This window comes from Anabas testudineus, chromosome 4 (genome assembly GCF_900324465.2).
Source record: "Anabas testudineus chromosome 4, fAnaTes1.2, whole genome shotgun sequence".
Taxonomy (NCBI): domain Eukaryota; kingdom Metazoa; phylum Chordata; class Actinopteri; order Anabantiformes; family Anabantidae; genus Anabas; species Anabas testudineus.
Window position 1 is genome coordinate 19362960 of NC_046613.1, and position 23947 is coordinate 19386906.

The 23947-nt window shown below is 40.3% G+C and overlaps 1 protein-coding gene across 1 annotated transcript; it reads left to right on the forward strand.

The window, feature by feature from the left end:
- Window positions 1-1149: 1149 nt before the first annotated feature.
- Window positions 1150-15304, forward strand: lurap1 (leucine rich adaptor protein 1). Its single transcript, XM_026346528.1, has 2 exons — window positions 1150-1986; window positions 9774-15304. Exons 1-2 carry the CDS (start codon window positions 1774-1776, stop codon window positions 10647-10649), a joined length of 1089 nt encoding a protein of 362 aa, XP_026202313.1. The 5' UTR covers window positions 1150-1773; the 3' UTR covers window positions 10650-15304.
- The last annotated feature ends 8643 nt before the right edge of the window (window positions 15305-23947 follow it).

Consider the following 23947-nt stretch of genomic DNA (forward strand, 5'->3'; position numbering starts at 1 on the left):
GGTAACACCAGACTTTACACATTCATATCCACTCCCACCAGGCTGAGCTGTGTTACATATTCAGTATCTGTCAGTAACACTATCCAACAGTATTGTTAACAAGGGATTGCATTGTATTCAGGCTTCATATCATATCAGAAAGACTTTATTATATCTAATCCACCTTAGATCCTGAATTCTGCCTTAAAAGTGTTGTTCTTTAACACTAATGACCAGTTTTATTACAGACTTCAACCTTATCCATCTGATTCCTCTGAGACAGTATCACACTGTACATCCAGTCGGTTTTAGCAGCTGAGAACTCCTCTGCCTCTGTAAACCACTTCATCACCTTTGACTATGACTGTATTTCCATTCTTAGCTTGTCTCTGGCACCCTGAGTGATTGTTCACATTGAAAAGCATCTCCTCAGCTCTCCAGAGGCCTTCTCTGACTGCAAATTACACCACTGAATGTCTCTTTGTTAAGCCTGTGTATAACAGACACATTCATCAAGCATTTTGAGGAAACTGTAGCAAAGAAATTTGACTAAAAAAGATGAATAATGGTATTAGCTGCTTGTCAATTTCAAAGGTAACACATTGATGGTAAAAACCTTTGTTAGTCATGTGTCCCTGTGCTTTACGGGGAGTGTAAGTGTTTTACAGCCATAAGGAAAATGTCAGAAGGGGAAATATGCTCATCACACAACTTATTAAGTTTCTAACAGACCATATCTATTTCCATTGACAGCAGCATTTAATCTTCATTACCCAAAATCATTGCCAATACACTATGCCAGTTCCCCAGTCTCACAACCACAAGCTTTATTCTGATGTGTTATGGCAGCTGCAGTACCTGTGGTTCTGCATGAGGAGGTCCAGGCCCCCCCTTCAGGGAGAAAATCTGTCTGCAGAAAAGTTGCCATGTGCAATAAAGCTGCAGGGTATAAAGTTGCATACATTTATTGAGAGTAATGAGATCTTTAGTGTCAGAATTTATTACGCTAATTAGACTTTTCCTCCATTTTTAAACCATCTGCTCCCAGTGATTACGATTGAAAGTGATTACACAGTAGTGAGTTTGTCACTGAACATGCACCATTAGTGCACAATAAAAACAAAGGAGGTTAAGTCGAGCCTGCTTTAAATGTGCTCCACTGATAATTTTGTGCTGCACAGCCCTTTTCTTCACTCAGTCCCCTCTTTTGCCTTTTTATTCTGGTAGTTCCTCTACACATTTTATTGTGAAACTCCTGCTGGAAGCTGTCCCATGTCGTTCTCTCCGTCTTCACCGTCTGGGGTCCACTCTCCCACTCCGCAGTAGCTGCTCACTGTCATCATGCAGGTGGAATATGCGCAATGGAGCTCAGCGTAAGGATCTCCAACAAGCCACATCAGCCCTTCATCTGACTACAGCGGTCACACACAGGATACTGGACTCTGGAGATCAGGCTGTATTTGAGGACAAGTCACGGGAAATAAGCTGCAAATCATAAGAGGTTTTATTGCTTTTACTTAGTAATCATCAGTTCTTCAGAGGCACTTGGTCATTTTAAGAAGAAACTATGATATAGTTGAAGGAAACCCACGTCTGTTTGCATTTAGTCTGGATTGACCACACGTTGTTGTGATGCTGCTGTCATATGATTTGCCTCCTGGCGCAGTCCTCCTCAGCTGGGGGCGCATACGATGCCGTTCAATCCTATAGGAAGTGACTCGCAGCGATTCCCAAGACGCGAAAGGGACGTCACCTCTGTCCTGTGGATCTTCTGTGTTTAAAGTCGCGGACACGATGGATGAAGGCACCGTCACCGATGCCGTCCCGGATCTGAAAGACATAGAGGTGAAGATCGGCCGAAAGACCCCCGAGGGTTTGCTCAGGTGGATGCGGGAGGAGGCGCCCTCTCTCCGCGGAGACGCCAAGCTGGCGACCGCTCACGACCCCAGTAAGGATACAGGGAAGAAGAGTTTGGATGAAAAGATCAGGAAATTAAAGATAGAGATGGTAAGAGTGTGTGTGTGAGTGTGTGTGTGATGGTGGTGGTGCAGGCTGTTGGTGGAGTGGCAGACCCACCACTGTATACAGATAATATAGTGATGCTCCACTAAGGTTGTGAATTTGAGCCAGCTCTCTGCTCCACTGGACACTACTATTGTGAGCTCTAAAATATTTATCAGCAGATCAGTTTATCATGACTCAGGCATTGTTTAAAATGTGCATAGATGGTGTATTACTGTATGCAGCACAATCACCCCACTATACTTCTGGTCAATGAAAAACAATACAGCCGGCCTTTCAAATAACATCTGTACTATTGATTTCTGATGCTGTTTAGTGCTGAGTTTCTGTTGTGGGGTTAAACTCATCACTGATTAGACAGTGGGGCTTAAGGGTCTTCTTCTTCTTCTTTATTGAACATCTGCAGCTGATGTTTGTGTTTCGACTCCAGTGAGATGTACTCGTAGCGTTTATTCCCACCTTTGCACACTTACTTTGGAACTCCCTATTAAATGTCAGTATCCATAGCATGGCACTTCAGGAACACCGGGGTATTGACACCTGCAGTAGGTCTCCAGTATTATATCATCCACCAGTGCTCAGTTACTTTTGCTTTTACAGTGGAGCTTTACTTAGTCTACCTGTTGTATATGCCAGCATTAGTATATGTGTAATAAGCCACTGACTTAATAATAATAATACCAACCTGCTGGTTTACTGGTTGATCATCAGAAGAAACTCTCAACATGGTGAACACTGTATCTACCTGATGAGTTACATGCATCAGTCCCATGTTTGTTCAATGATGATTAGGCCTAACCTTTATAAAAGTTGTATTTTAAGACATGTGCATCAATGATATTTTTAATTTCAGTCATCATGGTTGATAAAAGATGAAGGCTAATCATACTCTCATGGCAACAGCTGCTGATGGCTGTGGTTATTAGGTAATGAGCTGACCACCAGATGTAGAAATGTGATGAATTCACTCTGTTTTCATTTACACAGCAGATTATTTCCCGTTAAGCACTGGCTTCTTCATTTCAAATGTCTCTCTGTCTTCTTGTGTACACAGATCTAGCCTCATCTAAACAGTGGAGTTCTGTAACAATAATGACTCTACACCATCCTGCAGTTGTTTTTCCCCCTTCTGTGCATCACGTATGTCATACATTCCTGTGGCAGATGCAGGCGTGCACCCAGTCTGTGGTTGGGACACAGCACTTGCATCGCCACAACCGACCTCCCAAACAAAGCGAGCTGTCTTCTGAGAGAGTTGCTTCAAAACACACTGGTTACATCCAGATATTCAAAACACATTATCAGCTTGGCCACATCAGAGAAAGGGAACCTATTTGACTCAAGGATTTTAGGTTGCTGGGAGCTGAAATGCAGGAGTCTGTTCTGTCTTAAAGCGGAAACAGCACTGTCCTTTCTGTAACTGAACTCTTACTGTAGTAACAGTATCATTTGGTATGCACCAAACTAGAATTATGTGGGATGCCTGTGGGAAGAATTATGCATCGTATATCATAATATTGTAATACACTATCATAAATTAATTTATTATTAATGATTTATTTATTTATTTTCATTGTGTTCCCATCAAACTCTAAGGTTCAAGCGTATCCACTCGGTCTTCCTTTAGTATCCATGCTGGTATTTGGTCTCCAACCTTCTCAGCTGCCTGTTATTTTCAGGGAAGAATATAACTATTAGGATATCAAAATGGGACTAGTGTAGGAAAAATAGTTGTAACCTCCAGATGATAGCATGTTTGCAAGATTATGTTCACAAAACATCCAGAGAATATCTATAAATTTGTTAAGAGCAGAGGACCAGAACTGATTTGTTAACAGTTTTAGTCTTCAATCAGACCTGCTACAGAGGAGGGAGTGCTGAGAGGAAGAAGTGTTAATGATAAAGAGCCACTTCCTGGGAGTGAAACCTTCAGGCCAGAGCCAGGCTGTTCCTCTTTGTGTGTGTGCGTGTGTGTGTGTTTCATTCATCAACGACAGTGTAATGTAAGTGTGGAAGCACAAAATCTTAGCATTGCACCTTCAGCAGAAATTAGATGTGCAGTAAAACACGTGCAGAGTGTCTGCAGAGTAATGCTATAGGGAAAAGCTCATATCTACACACTGTCATGCAGCCTTTTTTAATCTGGCAGCGTCCTATGATGTGTTTTCTTCTCACTTTTTTCTTCTTCTGATTTCTGTTGTGCTGATAAGCTCATAAAACACATACTAACATCCATACGTGGACAGGATGTTCAACAGCAGGCTAATATCTGCTTCATTTTCTCACTTGAGGTGGTTTGTTTGTGTGTATACCATATGCGCCCTTCTGTTAGACAGTCATCTGTTACTCTTCTGTATTTGTAACTTTACAGCACAGCGATAGAGGGCTGCAGCATCTGTCTGCTATAAGATCAAGGATTTACTGTATTGTATGTGTGTGGGCCACAATGTCACCGTGTCACCACCAGTAATGAAATGCTGCTCAGCATCTTTTGAACTGTCAGGAAAAACAGGGTGTTACAGTTTGCTGCATTTTCATTGCTCCTTACAGTGTGATAGACTGCAACAAACATCCTGGCGTTAGCGCTTCGGCAAACTACAAGCTCATTTTATGTAAAACACATTGACAAATCAGCATGAATTACACAGTGGGTGTCAGACAAAAGGGCATGAAAGGAAAGAAATGTTTAAGAAAAAAAAAAAGATACTAATACACAGAGCAAAGAGTGCACTTGATTAATGGAAGAGCCTTTGATGTGATCTTATTGGCTTCTGACATCTGGCTTCAGACTGTCTGCTGACACGGAGTCTGTATACCGTATACTTCTTCACGGCAGCGGCTCGGTGTCGTATGGTAGACGTTTAAGAGAACTATGAGCTGCTAAATGTTGTTATTAATAACTTTATTGTTGCAGTTCATTTCTGTATGGACGGTTTTAAAGCTTCTGTGTTTTGCATTAATCTCCAGCTGTCTGATGAAAGACACCCTCTCCGCTGATCTAAACAGACTTGCTGGATACAGAGACACACATTTAAAACCACAGTAGACTGGCAGTCTGCCATGCACACAGTAAAGGCCCTTTGTGTACCAGCTACTTCATGCACTTTGTTGATGACCTGTATTTTAAGCACAGTACAGGGTGAATGCTGTGTTACTGCCCCATGCATGTCACACTCCTTTTCTGTAGCCTTTCCCTGTCACTCCTTCACCTCTGGGCGGATTAATGTCATTGCAAAGTCAGCTCTCAGTGCAGACTGGAGCTTGTCAATTTAATCCTCTTTCCCTGCCTGGCTGCTGATAGAGTCAGTCTAATTAAATAATTGTCAAATGACCTGGGTCCCTTTATTCCTACATTACATTTGGTTTGCTGTGTTTTATGTCCTCCCACTATCTCTATTGTTTTAGTAAGTATATATTTTAACTTACGAAATGAACCTGAACTTATCAGATTTCACAGCTGAGGAAAACCAGAACCAGGTTTCATATCATAATGTGCTGTCAGCCACAACATTAGGTTGTTCATGAAGAGGGGTTGTATCTGCAGAGGGCAGCTACCCTGCACTAAGATGTCAAGTGGAAACCTAGAGGCCAAATTTAAAGCTGAAAATTTCCATCTGTGCTGTAATTTCGTACAAATTGTTATCTTTGATTTGATCAGACTTTCAAAACATGTCTGCTGGGTGGTCTGAAAGGGAGAAGAGAGTGATAAAGATGATGCAGAGGGATGAACACAGACAGATGAAGCAGTTAGAGAATTATGGGGAAACAGCGACAACCTTCTGCAGTATTATGGAGACTGGAGGACGTTATGTCTCTGCAGAAAGCCTGAGTTTGATCAGGAAGGTGAAACGACAGAGAGTGATATCGAAGGAGATGGAAGGCGAAAAGAGAGAGAGATTGTTTATTTTGCTGGTATAGGGGAACGTGTGTTTGTGCTGTCCCTGTTGGCAGTGATTCAGCAGGCTGTTAGGTAGATGTGTGGCACTGGCAAGCTGTTTTCACCACATGGGATGATCTGCATCATGCGTCAGGCTTTAACTGTGCATACAGTATGTTCTCACAATGTGCTTTATCTTCACTGAATGTCAATCTAGGCTGCTAAAGATTATTATCCAATAATTGTTTAGTATATGTATTAAATGTTGTTTCGATAGCACCAGCCAGGTGACATCAATGACTTTCATGGAAAAGTCCAATACGCAATATCTGGAAACAAAAGCTGCATGTTATATGTTCTAGAAAGAAAAGTACACAAGGTGACAAAGCATCTGACAGGAATCATCTACAGTTTTTATCTGCATTGTGTCTGATTTTGGCAGCAGCTGTAGCTCCAGTTTGTGTGTCTTGTGCAACCATGTAAAAAAAAAACAAGGTTCATGGTCTGAACATGTGATCCAAAGGGCTACACCACAATTTTCTCTGCCTCAAATTTAAATTTTGGCAGAAAAAATGTTGAAGAAAGTATCCAAGGAAAACTACAATGTGTCTGAAAACCAAAGTTCAACATAATATCCAACACACCAACGTTTCGAGCACTTGGAAATGTTCTCACTGTATTCTCAATGGTATTATAGGACTCTCAGTCTTACTTTAAAACACAAAGAAATCAGTAAGTCCAAGTTAGTGGTTTCAGCACCGTCAGTTTCAGTGTTTTTTCCTCAATCTCAGTGCAACACTGGGGAACCATGTTCTCTAAGTACATGTATGTACACATGTACATGTGTATGAGAACCACAACTAGTCATCTTCTTAAATCAAATCTAATGGTTGAAAAACATTCCCATCCTTTTTTTGTAATATATTTTTTTAGGTTAATGAATAATGCTGGTGAAATACACAGGTGATATTTGCATTGCTTTATTTGTAGGTGTACAAGATGCAAAAAGCAGGAAAATGAGCTTTCCAGAATCCTATGGATCAGCCAGGAGGTGCTCGGCCTTATGTCCGAGTAGGAAATCTCAACTCTGTTGTGTACCAATGGCACAAATAATGAGAAAAGGTGAATAATAGTGTTTCTGCTTAAGGCTTCACAGTCGGCCACTCCAATCCTAAATGCCATCAGAAAAAACCCTTTTGGCCCCAGTTTGACCTTTTACCTTTCCCAGAGTACTTTCTGTAATGAGTATGTTTGACTTCATCGTGTAATTAAAAGCTGTTATCAATCCAGAAATAATGAAAATAATGGAGATGAAAGAAATCCCTCCAGGGGCAGCAGCATAATACACAGTGCAGGATGCTGTTGGCATGAATACAAACTGGATGGTTTCCACTGTTAGCACAAAGAGTGTTTTCATCCTCTGAAAAAATATCAAATCCACTTTGCATAAAGGACACATTTGCATATTTGTATTTAGCAAGACAGAAATACCTACAATGTAGATTTCTGGATAGCATTTAAAAAACAAAAATGCACTAGTAATAAAGTTTAAATGATGAAAAGAACTAATCTGGCATTTGGTTATACTGCTTGTGTAATTTATTGTAAATCACCACAAAAGCTTTTAGAATATGTATTCTGCCATTTTTAGAGAAAATAACTTTTTATGAATGTAAAAGCTCAAATTCAGTAGCATGCGTTTTACAAACAGCTGTGGTTTGATTACACATCCCTTGCAACATCTTTTGCTGAATATTAGTTTTGTTGTGCAAATTAACCACCTCTTAGTACACATTAAACTAAACAACAATCAGTAAAACAGTGGGTAGTGGAAGCAGCAATGAGTTTACTGGATCTATAGACTTAGACAGGCCCAGCTCAGCAGCACTTTGTTAGCACTGTGCCACCTCAGCGCTGACAGGCATGGAGCTACTTTTACTGCCACCCTCATTAGGCATTCAGTCTCTGCCAGCCCAAAGCCTCAAACCTCAAATCTGAACCCCACCCCACATGTCTGTGTGCCAGCGGGTTTACAGTCATACACACAGAGACACAGAGCCGTGGTGGTTGTTGATCTTCTGCACTTCCTCATCTGTCTCTGCTTTCAAGTCGTGTGTTGAATGTACAGTAGATTAATGGCATAAGATATATGTATTTAAATTTGGTCTCCCTTTTAATCTGTTTGCCTTTCACCGCATTTTGTTAGAAGTCTGTCTGCCAGTGTAATTTAATGTACAGTGCAGGTTTGACGTCAGCAGATCTGCACCACATTGACCATACAGCTGATGCCTTTACTTTCCTGCAAATGGGCTCAAAATCTCCAATGTTCTGCTTCATCTCCTGCGCTAAATGTCTTTTGTGCTTCTCGGCTAATGTCTGTTGTCTGTCTGTGTGTGACTCATCTCCTGTCCATGGACAAGGGGTAGGTCCCCACGACCTTAATCATTTATGTATTTTAGGATTAAGACTTGGTTTCTTGGTTAGCAATAAAGTCGTGCTCAGGGTTAGGTTAAGGTTTAGGTAAGGGTTGGGGTTTGACATGTAGTTCTTCTGGTTTAGGTTTTGGTAACCCACTAGATACTTGTATGTAAGTCATAACAGTGTTGTCTCAAGTCACTTTCACTTCTTATCTTTATCTTGGGAACTCTTTAGGGATTTTAAAATGTTTTTTTGTGATTTTGAATTCCAATTCCTGAATAATAAATAAGAAATGAGGAGGTTTGCAAGTCTGAATAATCAATATGTTTCTCTTGAAAAATATCTTGACTTAACCTGCTGAATCGTAAGGAAATAAGAGGTATTTAAAGACCCCGACAGGTCAAAGTGCATTACGGTCCTTGCATTTCTGCCTTTCACTAGTAAAAATACTGCTAGAATAAAAAAGAAGAATAAGTATATACATTTACAGTCTATAAGAATCATAGAAGCAGAACTGCTCACAGAGCTGGGAGCTCAGTGAGAGACAGAAAAAGTAATAAAGATAATATGAAGGACACAGAGAAATTGAAGACTTCAGTTTCGAAAGAGACGGCAATCTGCACAGCAGGGTGGATATCATCAGGCCTAGCTCTGAACTCTACAGCCATATATCACCTCTTGGTCCTGCACTTCACCCAAGACTTCTGTTAATGTCTTCTAAAGAGGAATTTTCCATGGCCGCAACCATCTTCTTTGCCTTTTATTCTCTCTCTCTCTCTCTCTGTGCAGCTTTTTCAACCTCACACGTCACATTAGAAAATTGCAGTTGCTGTCGATTAATCATTACTTCTATCTATTTCTACCAGATGACATTTGAGTATAATTTGCACTTTTCGCAGGACATTAGACATCTCACTCAACGTGTTATTTCGCTTTCGAGTTTTCTCTCAAAGGTGTCTTATTTTCCACAGAATTGGATTTCTATCTCAACATTTGCTCCTTCACTGTTAGTTTTGGCCATATTTCAGTGTTAACGCTTAGTTAACTCAGCTTAAATCACCACTTAGAGCACTCTTCACAACTTTTCTCCCGCTCTTGCCTCTTTGTCCCTCTGATTTTTCCATCTATAAGCTTTTTCCCCTCTATCTTAACCTTATTTGTTTCCATTTTGGCTGCAGTGCATACTTGACCTGCCAGCTTCTGTTATATGTTACTTCCAATTATGGTAATCTACAAAGGTTTAATAGCATTATAATGGTGTTTGCACTTGTCTCATGAGCCAAAGCTGAACACTTTAAATAAATATCTGCTGAGTCCTGGTTCTTTCCTGAGGTTGAGTGTGTGTCTAGGTGTCATACATAACTTTTTTTCCTATTGCAAACTGCTATCCAAATATGAATTTTACTTTTTCATTGTGCTCAATACTGAACTTTACTGTCTTCATGCAACTTCCCCCTGTCCCCCTACCCCTCCTCAGGCCCACTTACGCTCTGTGGACGTGAAGATCTTGCAGCAGTTGCTGGCGGTCCATGAGGGCATAGAGGCAGTGAAATGGCTGCTGGAGGAACGCAGCACACTAACCAGCCGGTGCAGCAGCCTCACAAGCAGCCAGTACAGCCTTGGAGAGGGCCCCGACACGTCCTGGAGAGGCTCCTGGAGCAGTTTGCAGGACCCCAATGACAAGCTAGACAACATCTCCATCGGTAGCTATCTGGACACCCTGGCAGATGACATGGATGAATACTGCCCCTCTAGCTCAGAGTCAGTCATATGCTCCACCACACCACTGGTTTCAGAAGCAATCGCTGGGGGCCGGACGGTCACAGCAGCTGGGACCGGAGCTGGAGGAGGGGTGAGGGCTGGTAGTGGGGGTGGAAGTGGGGTTCAGGCTGCTGCAAATGAAAATGTAGTTGGAGCTAGAAATGGGACAGATAAGAAGGATGGAGCAGGTACTGGGATTACTAATGCTGTCTGTGGAACTGGGATTGGAAGTACTGGAAATGGGAAACCAGCTGCTCTCATCAAGTCTTCACAACAAAAGTCTGAGGTCCCCAAACAAGATGCTACCGTGTGGACGAAGGCTGCAGAGACTGGTAAGGAAAGCCCCATTGCTAAGGACAAAACCCAGTCAATTAAAGTGAATGGTGTTCTTGGGAACTCAACCACACAAACAGGCAGCCCAACCTGCTCCAGCCTCACCGAGAAACTGGGAACCAGCCAGAGCCCAAAACTCAAGCCTTACAAAAACGGGAAGATCGACTTGGATACCTGCAAAATGAATGGTAAAATGCATCTAGAGTACGATGCGCACTGGCGATGGGTACAGTCACAAGAAGACGTGACATTCTTGTAAGAAGGATAATAACAGAGGCTACTTATAAAATGATTGAATAATCCCTCTGTGATATAAAAGACCAGATCATTGAAGGTTGGAAGACGAACGACCTGCTGTTGTGAAATGCACATAGTGGCGCTTTCTTTGTTGAAAGACAAAAAATAACATTTTTATTCTGTTGTTCCTTCCTGTGACTGCACTAACTTGCTATAAAACACTGATGTCAGTATTAAGATGGATGCACATAACAGGATTTTGACAAACACACACACACACACACAGCCAAACTAGGCTGCCTCACACAAACTTAGAAAAATCTATTTCAAAATCTTGTGTCATCATTTTTCTCAGGGTCTTTCTTGGCATTCCCTGATTGTATATCATTTTTATTTAATTCCTCCTTGAAACAAAGCACAGCGAGATGATCTGCCAGAGAGCTGAAACAGGATTTCAGGTTGACATGTAGTATACAGTATTAACCCATTAAAAACAAATTTCACTAAGTCCAATACTACAGGTACTATACTTTATCCAGAGCTCTGGTCTGGGTCGTGATTACTTCATATGTCCCCTTGACATTTTGTAGGTCTTCTACAGCAGTGGTTCCCAACCTTTTATCCCTTTTATTCTGTTTTGACTCTGTAAAGTCAAACAATTGTGGTCTCTCATTACAAATTATGACCTTACTGTGGCCATGGGTTTGAACCAGAGAAAGAATGTTCCTTCCTGGATTGTTAAATTTGGGGCAATTTAAAGAAAAATTTGACCGTAGTTAACTGGAAAAAAAAGCAAAGAATAAACTAAATGGATGATAGATGTTTTTCTTTTGTGTTCTTTTTCCTTTCTGACCACTTGGATTTATCTTGACCCCTGGGATAGAAACCACTTACCACTTTCTCTTTACAAGTAAATCACTGATTCAACTTAAAAGTTATAGTATAAGACCCAAGTTTGACTGTTATATAAACCTCTCAATAAACATAAATAAAATGTATTGTACAGACCCTTAATTTTGGAAAATATAATGGAATACTTAGTATTACTTGTGAGAGTGTCAACAACAGAAAAAATACACTGTAGGCATCAAACACCTGAGTGATACAATCTTATAATGTGAATCTGGATGTTTCTCCTGCAAACAAGGAACAAAATAGAAAAACACAGGAAAATGAGGTTAGTAAAAGTTTCTTATTGACATATAAATGTACCCGCTGTTAGCATTAGTGTGTCTGTGGAGCTGATACTTCCAGTGCTTAAAGAAACCAACTGCAATATTGTATAGTCACTGAATTACAATACAGCTACTCTGTGCATCAGGTAATAGTTGTGACTGGTTGTAGACAAATCCTGAACACGGCTGAACATTTTTGTTTTATTTCTTTTTAACAGTTATGGTAAGCTGTGTTCGTTTTTAAAAGCAGATGTTGTGCCTGATCGATGTAAACCTTAACTACATATGCCTGTAATTTCCCCTATTGAGATGACTGCACTGTTGTTATGATAATCAGAGTTAAAATATTATTTTTGCATCCCCCTGTCCTATGCTTGCGTGTACAAAAGGCTCCTCCAACAGTCTGTGTGCTCTTGAGTGTTGAGTGGTAAATGTGTTATGTAGGCTGGTGGGGTATTGCATGCTGTGCACCGAGAGCTTTATTGGCTGCATTGTGAGAAATGTGCGGAAGACACAACACAATCAGAGAAGAAAAGCAATATTTCTTGATGTCTTTCTATTGGCTTACATAAGCAGCCTCTTCACAGCAATTGAAAACTAATAATATTGTCTGTCCTACAGGAGCTGCTCAACCTGCTCACAGCTTGTGTGTGTGTGTGTCTAAGAGAGTGTGTGTGTGTGTGTGCACGCACTTGTGAATAAGAGAGACAGATATCGACTACCTGCCAGATTTTGATGAGAGTATACGAGTCCCAAAGGTTTTAAGCTCATTCATCATAGCAATACTACACCCCGTACCACTGATGCAGATAGTCATGTTAATGCTAAAGCAGTAATGCTCCACGTGATCAAACATGAGGGCCACAGATTGCATAATTGGCACGTAACTGTCTATACAGACCAAAGACAAACAGGTTTGTAAAAGGTTCTTGTAAAAGGCACTGTATAAGTGTGTGTACAGTAAGTAGTGTCTGTAAATTCTCTCTTTATATGCAGCTACGTCAAGATGTGAACTGCAGCATCTCAATTTGTTTGAGCCTCTGAAGTGTTTCCTTCCTTCTTCTCCTCCTGCCTCTTTTCATCCTACTTTCCACCACCACACTGGTTTGATGGAAATGTTCAGTCCGTGCCAACACACACATCATGCACACACAATGCCCTCTCACTGGAGACGGCACCATAAAGCCAGCACCACAGAAACGGGCTAGTCCTGGAGACAGGCAAGGAAAAGTGAACTAAAACTGGACCTTGAACTCTCAGATAAGTTGGAACAAGTTCAAAATCTCCTTCTCTCTCTCTCCCTAAATATAAACGGAGCCTCTACCCATCTGTGAATAAGTATTTCATCCATGGTATATGATCCAACCACAGTATAGACATTAAGTCATTTGAACCCTCCTTCCCTTTTTAACATGTGTTGGCTGTAAAACAATATTGCATGCCAGAAAGATTGTCTACTCTGCTAATTTATGGTTTTCTTTCTAAATTAGCAAAACCATATGGGAAACAAATCTACATTTGAGTGCTGGGAACAAACCTGTAAAACACATTACATGAAGCTATAGTGTGTGTACTGTAAACCACATGAACCAAGTTGAGCCACAGTGTTTTTCACTGGGTGCATTCAGTCTAACATAGAAGTATGAACATTGTTTTATTGTTTTATTGATTTAATGATTACTGACAGTCTAGGTGCCATGAAGCATCACTAGTGGCCTGGTTGTTTTTGAACCACAGGGATGATCGCTTCTCTGTGTGTGAGCATGTGGAAAATACCTTTCAGTCAAAGCTCAAACAAAAACATCTCACTTTTCTGAATTTTTTTGAAAATATGCAGGTAAACAACTCGGCAGGCAAGCTCCCTGAAATCCTTCTCTTCTGTTCTATCCTTTTATGATGACCAGGATTATGTCAGATGCCCAGTGCGTGATGAGTGTTTGTCTTGGCTTCAGGTGCCAGGCGCCCTCCAGCTATTCTGGGCACAAGGCAAACAGCATGATAACACAGACGAGTGGTTAGCCGCATTGTTGCCATGACAACGAAACCAAGTCAGCTTCAGTTCTAGGGGCTACACAAAACAATGTTTACTGCAGAGTCAGTATCGGTAAGGGATGACAGGTGAGGGGATCATCAGATAGAATCAGAATTATAATTAAAAGGATGATAAACTCTTTTATAGATTATTCTGATTACATGTTCAAATACATCTTTCCAACAAGGCACCTATTTGTAAACTAATATTATGAGTAAATATGAGGTTATGGGGCTGGGAAAACAGTGCAACCATTTATAATCTTACAATTTAGAATTTGTTCCTATTAATGGCTTCGAACTTAACCATAAAGCATTAATAAATAAGTCAGTAGTTACAGTGTATAAACAATGACACAAAGGTGCCTCGTGTACGAAGTTTAACCTGCCAAGCACCAAAAAGTTGATTTAACACCACTGAATTATTATGTAAAACTTATTGGCAGAGGGAATGTTTAATATTTCTTGGAAATGAAAATGTTTTGTCACAAAAAAGATTAAATCTCATTTTGTGGTTAGAAAATCAACTGTTATTATGCTGGAACAAATTGTGTGAAAAACAGGCACATCTTTCTCATCGAAATGTTAACGTGATTCCTCACACTCAAAAATCTGAAAACATTTTCATTTTCTTACTTACTTGAGTCCCCGGGTCACAAAAACACTGTTTGGGCTCAAGTGTTGTACCAACCATTCAATGACAGCTATAACTTCCCTAATATTTCACATAAAAGAACACATTATTTCTTTTTTTCCCTTTTCATTGTAGAAAACTAAATTACTGTAATTTAATCTGTACATACAGAAGTCATTGCTTTTTATTTCATTTTCTCTCACTCCTCCCCCACTTCCTTCTCACCAGTGGTGCACAGCTTGGTCACCCTCTCTATTATGCACCTGAAATGCTGTCGAGAGCCTTTTGCCTGCCAGTTTAGTCAATTTGTAGAAAGCTAAAATGCAGACGTATAACAGGAAGTTTCCGCTCCCAGTGTCCTGCTGTTTTCTTCTGCCTTATACACAAACAGGCACACGAGCACAGTTTATCCAGGACTGACGTGGATCTCTAGGTACACCTTCTCAAAGGTTCTTGAATCTAATTTATACTTTATTTCTTTGCTGGGTGTGTTTTGTTCTCAGACTGCTCAAAGAAATTTAAAAAAAAATGAAATAAACCCAAACTGATAAGTGATCGATGTCCAAATCTTCAACAGAGAACACACAGCTTAGAGGATTTGGAGATAAAAAACACTTGCAGTTCACTGGCTCAGTCGAATAAAATAAGTTGCTTGAGTGATTGGAACAGTTTATTTCCATGGTATGATGCGTTTTTGTTATATTGTTATGCAACGTGTGCAGAGAAAATACTCCTATTTTTTCTTTGTAAAGTGGAAAATTTAAAGAAATAACTGATTATGTTCAATGTGGAGAATTGTATTATGCAGTGTGTGAATTACGCAAACTTATCCAATGATTAAAGATATTTTAAATGCTTTTGCTTGTGTTTTTATTCCTTTATCAAATCAGGAATACAATACTCATGAAAACATCGTACTCAGCTGTTCGACCTTGATTCTTTAGTTTGGGGAAACTCTTTATTCTGAATCACACACGTCCTGTAAGAGAAAGCAAATGAGACCTTCAAAACCAAGAACATGTCCACCTTCTGCTCGTCAGCTGCTGTTTTGTCTCTCCTGATCTCTTAATGCAAACTACTGAGTGCTTTTAGTGAACCTTTCTGCAGGTCAATACTTGGCCCTGACATCAGAAAGGTTTATCAATGCAGATGCATTAGCCGTCAGAGCACTCAATAGTCATTTCCCAAAACAACCTCAATGCTGCTTGATGAATGCAGAAGAGGCGTCGCTTTTATTCTCAGCACAGATACTACAATACACAAGTTATTTATCTACATTTATATGACTCATGTCCTTATCCAGGACACCCTGCAACACATATCAACGTCATATATACATTGAAATACTTGTGCGTATGTGTTCAGTGTGTGCCGTATATAAATCCAGTGTTACTCGTGTCCCTGATCCCCCTGTTTGCGCTAAAAGAGGACAGACAGTATCAGTAACATGTAATCTAACAATGAGTTCTGGGCTGCTTTTGTCTGCTGGGTAAATCTGCTCAGACTGGACTGAGTGGGGAATTACTGAAGGGATTAAAAAGGTGGTAGGAGGTGTGATGCAGTGCTGTGGTCTCTCCGAATCGAAGCATAATCTGTGGGTGAAAAAGTGGTAAGAGGACGGGTGTGAGGGTGCCCTGTGGGTGTGTGAGAGCCACACTCCAGCTGTCGCAGCTAAAATGTAGATTAGTGAGGAGTGAACAGTGTAGTTCTTTAAAACGACAAATGAATCTTAATCAAGAAGAGACAGTTTGATGTCTTCTCCATCTTTTGTTGTTGTTTTTCAGTGAGTGTTGTCTCTTTCCACATCAGCCAAACTTATTTGACACCTTTTTTTTCCAGTTACCTTGTTGCTGCCAGCTGCCACTTTATTTCTGTTGTTCTGTGATTATTTTGTGAGGATTAGAGTATTAAGGACAAAACAAACAGATTCTCTTTCTAAACACATTTCAGCCATCTCTAATAGCATCGTAGTGGTATTAAATAGCATTAAGGTCACAGTAGAGTATGTGATGTTTAAACAGTAAATGGAAAAAGCATTGATGTTGTACTGAGTCGTACTGGGAAACATCCATCCAGACTGAATGTTTCACAGTTAATCTCGGGGCAGTGGAAATACTTTAAATGAATTAATGCATGCTTGAGAGTTTCCACTATTACTACAAAAGTATAAGCCTTGTCTCAACCTCTCAGACTGTGAGATTGTGAGACAGTGTACTGTATGAGTCTGATGCTTGCTGGAGTTTGTGTCAGCCGTCCAGGGACAGTGGCTTTGTCTGGTAAAGCCCAGCTCTGCTAATTGACACAGGCTGAGCAATTGTGGCTGTTGATGCCTGTGTCAGCAAAGACTTTCGTTTTAAAACCAACAACCACAAAAAGCCATCGGACCCGCTGATGCTAAGGAGACTGTAGCGCAGCACTTTATATTGTGTACTTTATTGACGGATTATGTCAATGCCCCTGCTTCAACCTGTGTCTCATTCAGAGCTCTGTCGGGGTATTTTTACTTCCACTTGAGCGTGTGTTTTCCACAGTGGCTCAGTGCAAGCAAACAGTGTGGGGAGGCTGTAAAAGCACAGTGGGAAGGAGGAAGGTTTCCTGCTCACAAGACAGGGTGGAGGACACTAGAGAAACACAGCACACTGGGGTGGCTGGTGTAAATTAGAGCACATGAACAAGATTAAATCTGCCTGTACAGAAATGTTTGTACATGATAACATGCAGCAGATCTCAGTTGTCCACTTAAATCCAAGTGATACCGTAAGAACACTTTCGCTTACAGCTGTCCTGCCGCTCTGTCACCCATCCAGTCGGGTTAAGGATTATGGTTGTGATGAGCCACACAGCACCACTAATCTCTTCAAGTATCCCTCAATGTCATGACAGCAACCATTCAAAATAGTTTGGGTCTTCCAAAACTGGGGAGAAAAACACCACAGGCCCTCCTTTGCTCAGCCTCAGTGTGATGTGACAGGAAACCACATTGTGATTTCTTTTGCCTCAAGAGTCACAGAGAATAAATATTTCAACAGTGAGGCCGAATAAATGAGAAAATAATATTTGAAAGAAAGAAATGCACAAAACTCGAGTATAGAAGAGGAGTGCAACGTCTTGTGTAACTGGAAAAAGGTGTTTTGTTATACTATTATATAGTGAGTCACACTCCAGTTTTCATTTCACAGTTTAGTTTGAGTGGATAAAGAAACCTGGCCTGTAAAAGAAAAAGAAAGAAAGAGTATGAGCTCACTGGGCTAAAGTAAGTAAGTAAATTTAATGAAATTTGTCGGGGTTTTGTGAGCGTCAAAGCCAGAATACCAGACTTTAGCTTCCTCTTTGTTTGTAGCTTATAAGTTTTCACCAGACATGAGGAAAATCTGATGTGACAACAGTTGCTACAAGTATGAGTAATGCAACAGGATATGAGGAGCAAATAAGACAAATCCTATGACTGAAACTCTATATACAGTGTGACAGAGCAGTGAATTCATTCTTACTTTTCTCCGTCCAACAAACTTTTCCTTTTTGGCCTTGTTAATTGGACGTTTTTTGTGGAGTGGATTAGTTTCCCTTTCTGCTCACATTTCGTGGGCACCAGCTTCCTTTCCACAAATCTAATTGAATAACAACTTCCTATCTAAGGCCAATTCATTGATGCAACTGTCTGAAATAGCTTTTTAGCTTTTAATGGCTCCATGTTGCCCTTATCATATATCAGCTGTTTTTTCCTTCATGTTTCTACACTCATTTGCCAGTTTATTAGGTATACCTAGCTCCTAACCATTTTGGAGGATATAGTTTGTGCACTGCATTAGTTTTTTTAGTCCACCTTTGGTATGTGTATGATTAAAACACAAATAAAGACAGTTTAGTCCCAGTCTCTTAAATCTAGATCTGTCATGTCATCCAACTGAAAAGGTCTATGTACATCTTCTTCCTCCTCACATTAAAAACTGCAGTATTTGAATCCTAGGACATCAGGACGTTCCTAGACTGTGAAATGTGGACGGCCGTCCCCCAAGCTGGCTGCTACTGTTCAGTGTTTTTACTCCAGAGCTCCCAGGGCTCCATGGGACTCCGAGGGAAACAAACAAGGGGGCAGAACCAGGCCTTGGTGTTCCCACCAAGTGATGTAATTCAACATGGGTCAAGGTCAGCAGAAGTCATGCTTTTTGGGAGTTTCCAATGGCTACTCAACGATTTTGTGGTGAAGAAACTCACAACATGGGGATGAAGCCATCTGGTTTGTGTTAGCAGACGTGCAATCGTGTGTGTGTGTGTGTGTGTGTGTGTGTGTGTGTGTGTGTGTGTGTGTGTGTGTGTGTGTGTGTCCCCGTGTGTGTGTGTCCGTGTGTGTGTCAGTTTCTCAGCAGGAGTGCCAGAGCCTGGTGTACTCTACAGATTCACTGTGGTTGATCCCATTGAACAATGTAAATATATTTATAGGTAGACGTCAGATTTCCAGACAGTGAACTGAACTGACAGAGAAAACATCAGATATCTCACTGACAATTAACCTCAATGTTACATCACTTCCAGTTTGTTTGAAGACTGAATGGAGTATTGATTATTTAATCCGTGGCCACAAAGTCAAGGTTCCCAGATTCATTCTTATTCATTTTGAAAATATCCTGTGCGGTCGATATGTTGTGGTCTCCAGATTGTCAGATCAAACGGGCCTGTTTGAGCATACAGTATTCCGAGCAGGCATGGCTTTCCACGGCTCAATTATTTTAAGGATTTGTCATCTTTCTTTCAGTATTATCAAGTAAGAATGTTCATTTATTAATGTTTTCAAAATGAACCTCAAATTGAACTACTGGTTGTTTCGAAACACAGAAGAGCAGTACAGATGTTGTATATTATCCCTCCACGATATTCTCGTTTCCTGTCACAACTGTTGTTCACAGAAGTATAAACAAACAACCATAAACTACAAAAATGTTAAATTGTACCCTGTTGAATTTGCAACCAAAACAAAAGAAAGTTATTTAATGGTTTGTTTCCTTCTCCAGTTTAACACCATGGAAGATGAATAAGCAAACAGCAGTGTAGAAAAGGATTATTCTCTTTCAATTCACTATTGTTCCAATGAGACAGATGTACCGGTAAATTATTTCATCACTTTGGGCACGAGAAGCCACTTTTTTGAGCTTAGATCAAAATAAGTCAAAGTAAAAAATACCTTGCAAATACATATTGAAACAGAATCCTTCAGGACACCCAGCAAACAGAATGAGATTCAAAAAGATTATTACTCCACAGGTGTTGTCACGCATGAGTTCCTGTTCCATGTGTTCACTCTTCTGAGGAATGAGTGGGTGAGTAGAAACTGAGAAATGTCAACCAAGCACAGTCTCTTTTGTTGATTCAGTTGAACTTGTTCAGCAGAAGTCAGATCTGATTTCTGACGCTAAAATCTTAATCTGGTGTGTCGGGCAAGAAAAATGTTGTGAGCAGGATTGCAAGCATAAACATGTTTTCAAGCCTTGCTTAAAACACCACACACTTGCCTGCAGGTCAGTGTTGAGACATTTAAGGGGTCCTCGTTTTGATTTATCTTGTTCTCCTCTTTTAATTGTGAATATAATAGAATAAGAGATTAGGGAAATGTGCAATAGAGATAGGCAGCAGCATGCATTATACAATTACACAGGTTTCTATGATACAGTAAAATAGTTGCAATCTTTAAGAAACATGCAAAATGATCTCTTAAATTTAAAGGCAGTGTACAGGAAACGATTTGTTGGCAAGGTAGAGCCTTTGAGGACTTTAATCTGCCAAGACCTAATCATGACTACAGGCAGGCGGAATGGTGGAACAGGCCTCCGGAGAGCAGTGAAGGAGCTTTCACGTAATGCATTACAGTAAATGTGTAAGACACCATAAAGAGGGGGGCTTCTGTACTGCTGATGCAGCTTACTGTATGGAAGTGTCTCACATACACACAGTTTTGTGCACACCCAAGTGCATAGGATGTACCTTCACACCCACATAAAGACTCTCAAAGATAAATGGATCCATGTCTGCACTTAGCTGTATTCCCCTCTGTCCTGTGTCATGCTCTCATTGCTTACGTCATTCATGACTCAACACATGTTCAAAGAAAATGTAGGCTCAACTCATTGGACTTAAACCTGCTCTGCTTGCCCACAGATCAAAGGACTAGTTTCCAGAGAGGGGAATCGGAACATGGGGAGCAAGTGCACAGAAGCCTGGGGTGTTGCCCTTCTTCATGTTGGTAGTGGAACCCAAACCAATTAGGCCTTAATCGAGTGTCAAAATGAAAGGAGGCGCATTCAGCTGAGCCTCTTTCACCCTATTAGCCAGAGACAAGCATGCTTTGTGACACATTTACTGGCTGATGGAGGCATTTCATTCATCTGACCCACTTAAAACAGACGAGGCTTGGAAAAAAGGTTGCCCCGGGTAGCTTTCAAAGACTCGTGCATCTCATGTTTTTCCTCCCACAAACAACTGGACAAATGGGTTGGCCATGCAAATGGTTTTGGTTGAAGGCTGAGCTCTTTGATAGCATGTTTGGTGCTAGTAGCACGGATGTTTCTTTTTGTCACAATCAAGCTTGGGTGACCCTTTTATTTTGTCTCCAGTCGCCAACAAAACAAGAATGTTGAAAGGCTGAGAGAGGTAATAGGATGGTCTATATTTACTGGACTGAACCCTACAGTACTGCACAGTGATTACTCTTGTTGGCATTGTTTGGATCTGTACATCAGAGGGGAAAATGAAGAGATGCTTGATAAGAAGTGAGTCAGATATGAACCATATTTCATAATCCACCCCCACAGGTCATAATGTAGGTTTGCTGTAAATATTTAAAGGATCAACTCCAACTTCTACTTTGAGGACACTAACAAGGTTTTTTTCTTAGTCTTTTTAAAGATCCACAAGTGTCAGCATTCAGCTCATTCTTTAGCTGTTTAGAGTCAAACTCAGGGCTGTCTGCATAGTCCTGATGCAGGACCATCATGAGTCAAGGCCCTGCATCACTATCTCATGGAATTCATAATGTAGCAGCTCATAAAATGTGTTATCGGAATAATGATAAATATCGAAACGTCATACACTGCAGACTCTTTTAGTGACCTCCGAGAAGGGGACAAAGAATTTTGGACCACATCTAAACCTTGTAACTTTTACTCCTTTAAATTCTTTTAAGTGAATTATAAAAAGTCCCATGACCTGAAACAACATATTCCCCAAGTGTCTGATGAGATAAATCATGCAACGTGCATTAAATAGCTCAGATATTTACAACCCTTTTGGAGAGCAATGGGGTGAGAGCTCAATGTGCATATCTTCCCAAATCCTCTCAGAGGCTTCCTGCACAGAAAGGGCCCCAAGAGAGGGTCCCAGGGGTCAAAACAGCTTCTGTTTCCCCACCCCCACCCCATTTCCCCCTTTTTACACTGCCTCACTCTGTTTGCTCTCTTCAACCTGTGGCTACAGATACTTTTACCTAATTAGTTTTATTCCAGCGCCTTTTCATTGTGGCTTCTCTACATTTGTTATGAATGTTCATCACATTGATTTCACTACACCATGTTGAGCTAAGATTACAGATTACAGAGAGCAAGAGGCTTTAAATTCCCAGAGAACCCAAATCTATCCAGCTAACTGCGGTGCCTGGCAACCAAACCCTGTTTACTGAAAGGAGGAGGACGGCCAGTGCAGCGTGCACATGTGGTTCTACACCAGCAAAGGCAGATTTTCCTCATTTCTGTCATGGTTGTGGAGTTTTGTCGTGAACTTGCCACAATTTGACCTTTACCACAGATGCTAAAGCTTTCGAAGCCATCATGGATAAACATCAGTAGCTAAAGCCCTTCGTGATCGCTACAGAAATGAATGCCAGATGATCAATGAGGGATTAACAAAGTCGAGCTTGTAAATCTTTGGTCTGATTCCCATTAACATGGTTGATGGCGACAGCCAGAGCATGAGCAGTGACGTCAGTGATGTCTATTTGTTTGTATATTTGTACTTTGACATATCATGTAGTCAGGGCTTAGGTAAATTATATTTTAATTAACATTTAATTTGAATATATGTATTTATTTTGCAGTTGTAAGTGGTTTCTTGCATAACTACAGTGAAATTCATCACTCTAACATTTCAACTCCTCCTGGGCTGCCAGACTTACTGCCACTATTTGCCAGAATTCATGTCAACATTTTGTCGAGGATAGCAGTGTTAAAATATTTAGATTAAGCCTGCACTAATCAAAATGTGAGAATTTGCCTCTTTTCTTGACATTAGGTTAAAGAATATTTTAGATTTTCAGGTTTTGCAGACAGTTTTCTCTCAGATACTGTGATGGGAACTTTCACTGTTTCTGGATGTAATTCAGATCAGTCAGATTAATTAATAAGGAAACGAGTACTCTACAGTTCCTTTAATGCATAGATAGATAACTGTGATAACTGCTATTTAATCTAATCTAATAGTCAGGTAAATCTGTTGTAGTAAACTAAACTACAGAGTCAGATCTTTTTCCTCAGGAGTTGGTGCAGACACAAAAAAGTAAGTGTAGAAGTTTTGATTTTGCAGATATACAGTATTTTCAGTTTAACATCCTTCCTACAAATAATGTAAATGATCATGTTTACATTGTGCATTTGTGTTACATTAGCACATTTGTATGTATATGAGTCTACTGCACCACCTCAGAACAAGTTTACCTAAAGGCTGTGAAATTAAACCAGTGAATACCTGGAATGATGGGGAAAAAAACACATCCAGATAACTTTCTCTCTTTTTCCACCTCCCACCTCAGTTCAATCACTTCCATATGACCGCCATCCAGCTCAGAAATAAATCAGCTCCAGCATGTAGCTTTGTTTTTGAAGCACGTTGTTGTACCAGACAGATATTTCCTTCGAAGTGAGGAAACCTTCTGTGGAAGTGTTTGTACAGGACAAGACTGCACTCCTGTTTCCAGATGGATGGCTCCTGGTAGAGACGATGATGAGGTCATGGAGAAATTGTTTAAATGAAAGTTCATAGAATCAAGTTGATATTAGAATATAAATCATGCACGTATGACCTACAGTATATATTATTAATCCGCTTCTGTTTAATAGTGCATGCCTCCTGCCCAGTGTCTGGGATTGACTCTAGTTACACTAATCTGATTAATTTACATATACATTCATGCAAATAAAGCACGTTTGAGCTTGAACTTACAATGTATGTGCAAAGTTTTGTTTGTGAAAATGAGTTTTATGAGAACATTCTTTAGTTACGATTCACTAATTAGCATTTTTAACACTCACAGCAAAGTTAATGGCTTTTAACAAACTCATTTGTGCCAAGAACCTTCAACAGCTTACACAGTCTTTAAAAGGGAAGTTAATGTGCATAATCTTCACAGTCACTCCACTAATTAACAAAATCTCAATCTTGAGAACAAGATTACTACATTTCACAGCTTCTTAATTTGTTTGCACCAAGTCACTACAAAGT

Bases quoted from the DNA above. Each gene is read 5' to 3' on its own strand.
- lurap1 (XM_026346528.1), top strand. From the start codon at position 1,774: ATGGATGAAGGCACCGTCACCGATGCCGTCCCGGATCTGAAAGACATA. The intron at 1,987-9,773 runs GTAAGAGTGTGT...ACCCCTCCTCAG, and splicing joins GGAAATTAAAGATAGAGATG to GCCCACTTACGCTCTGTGGA.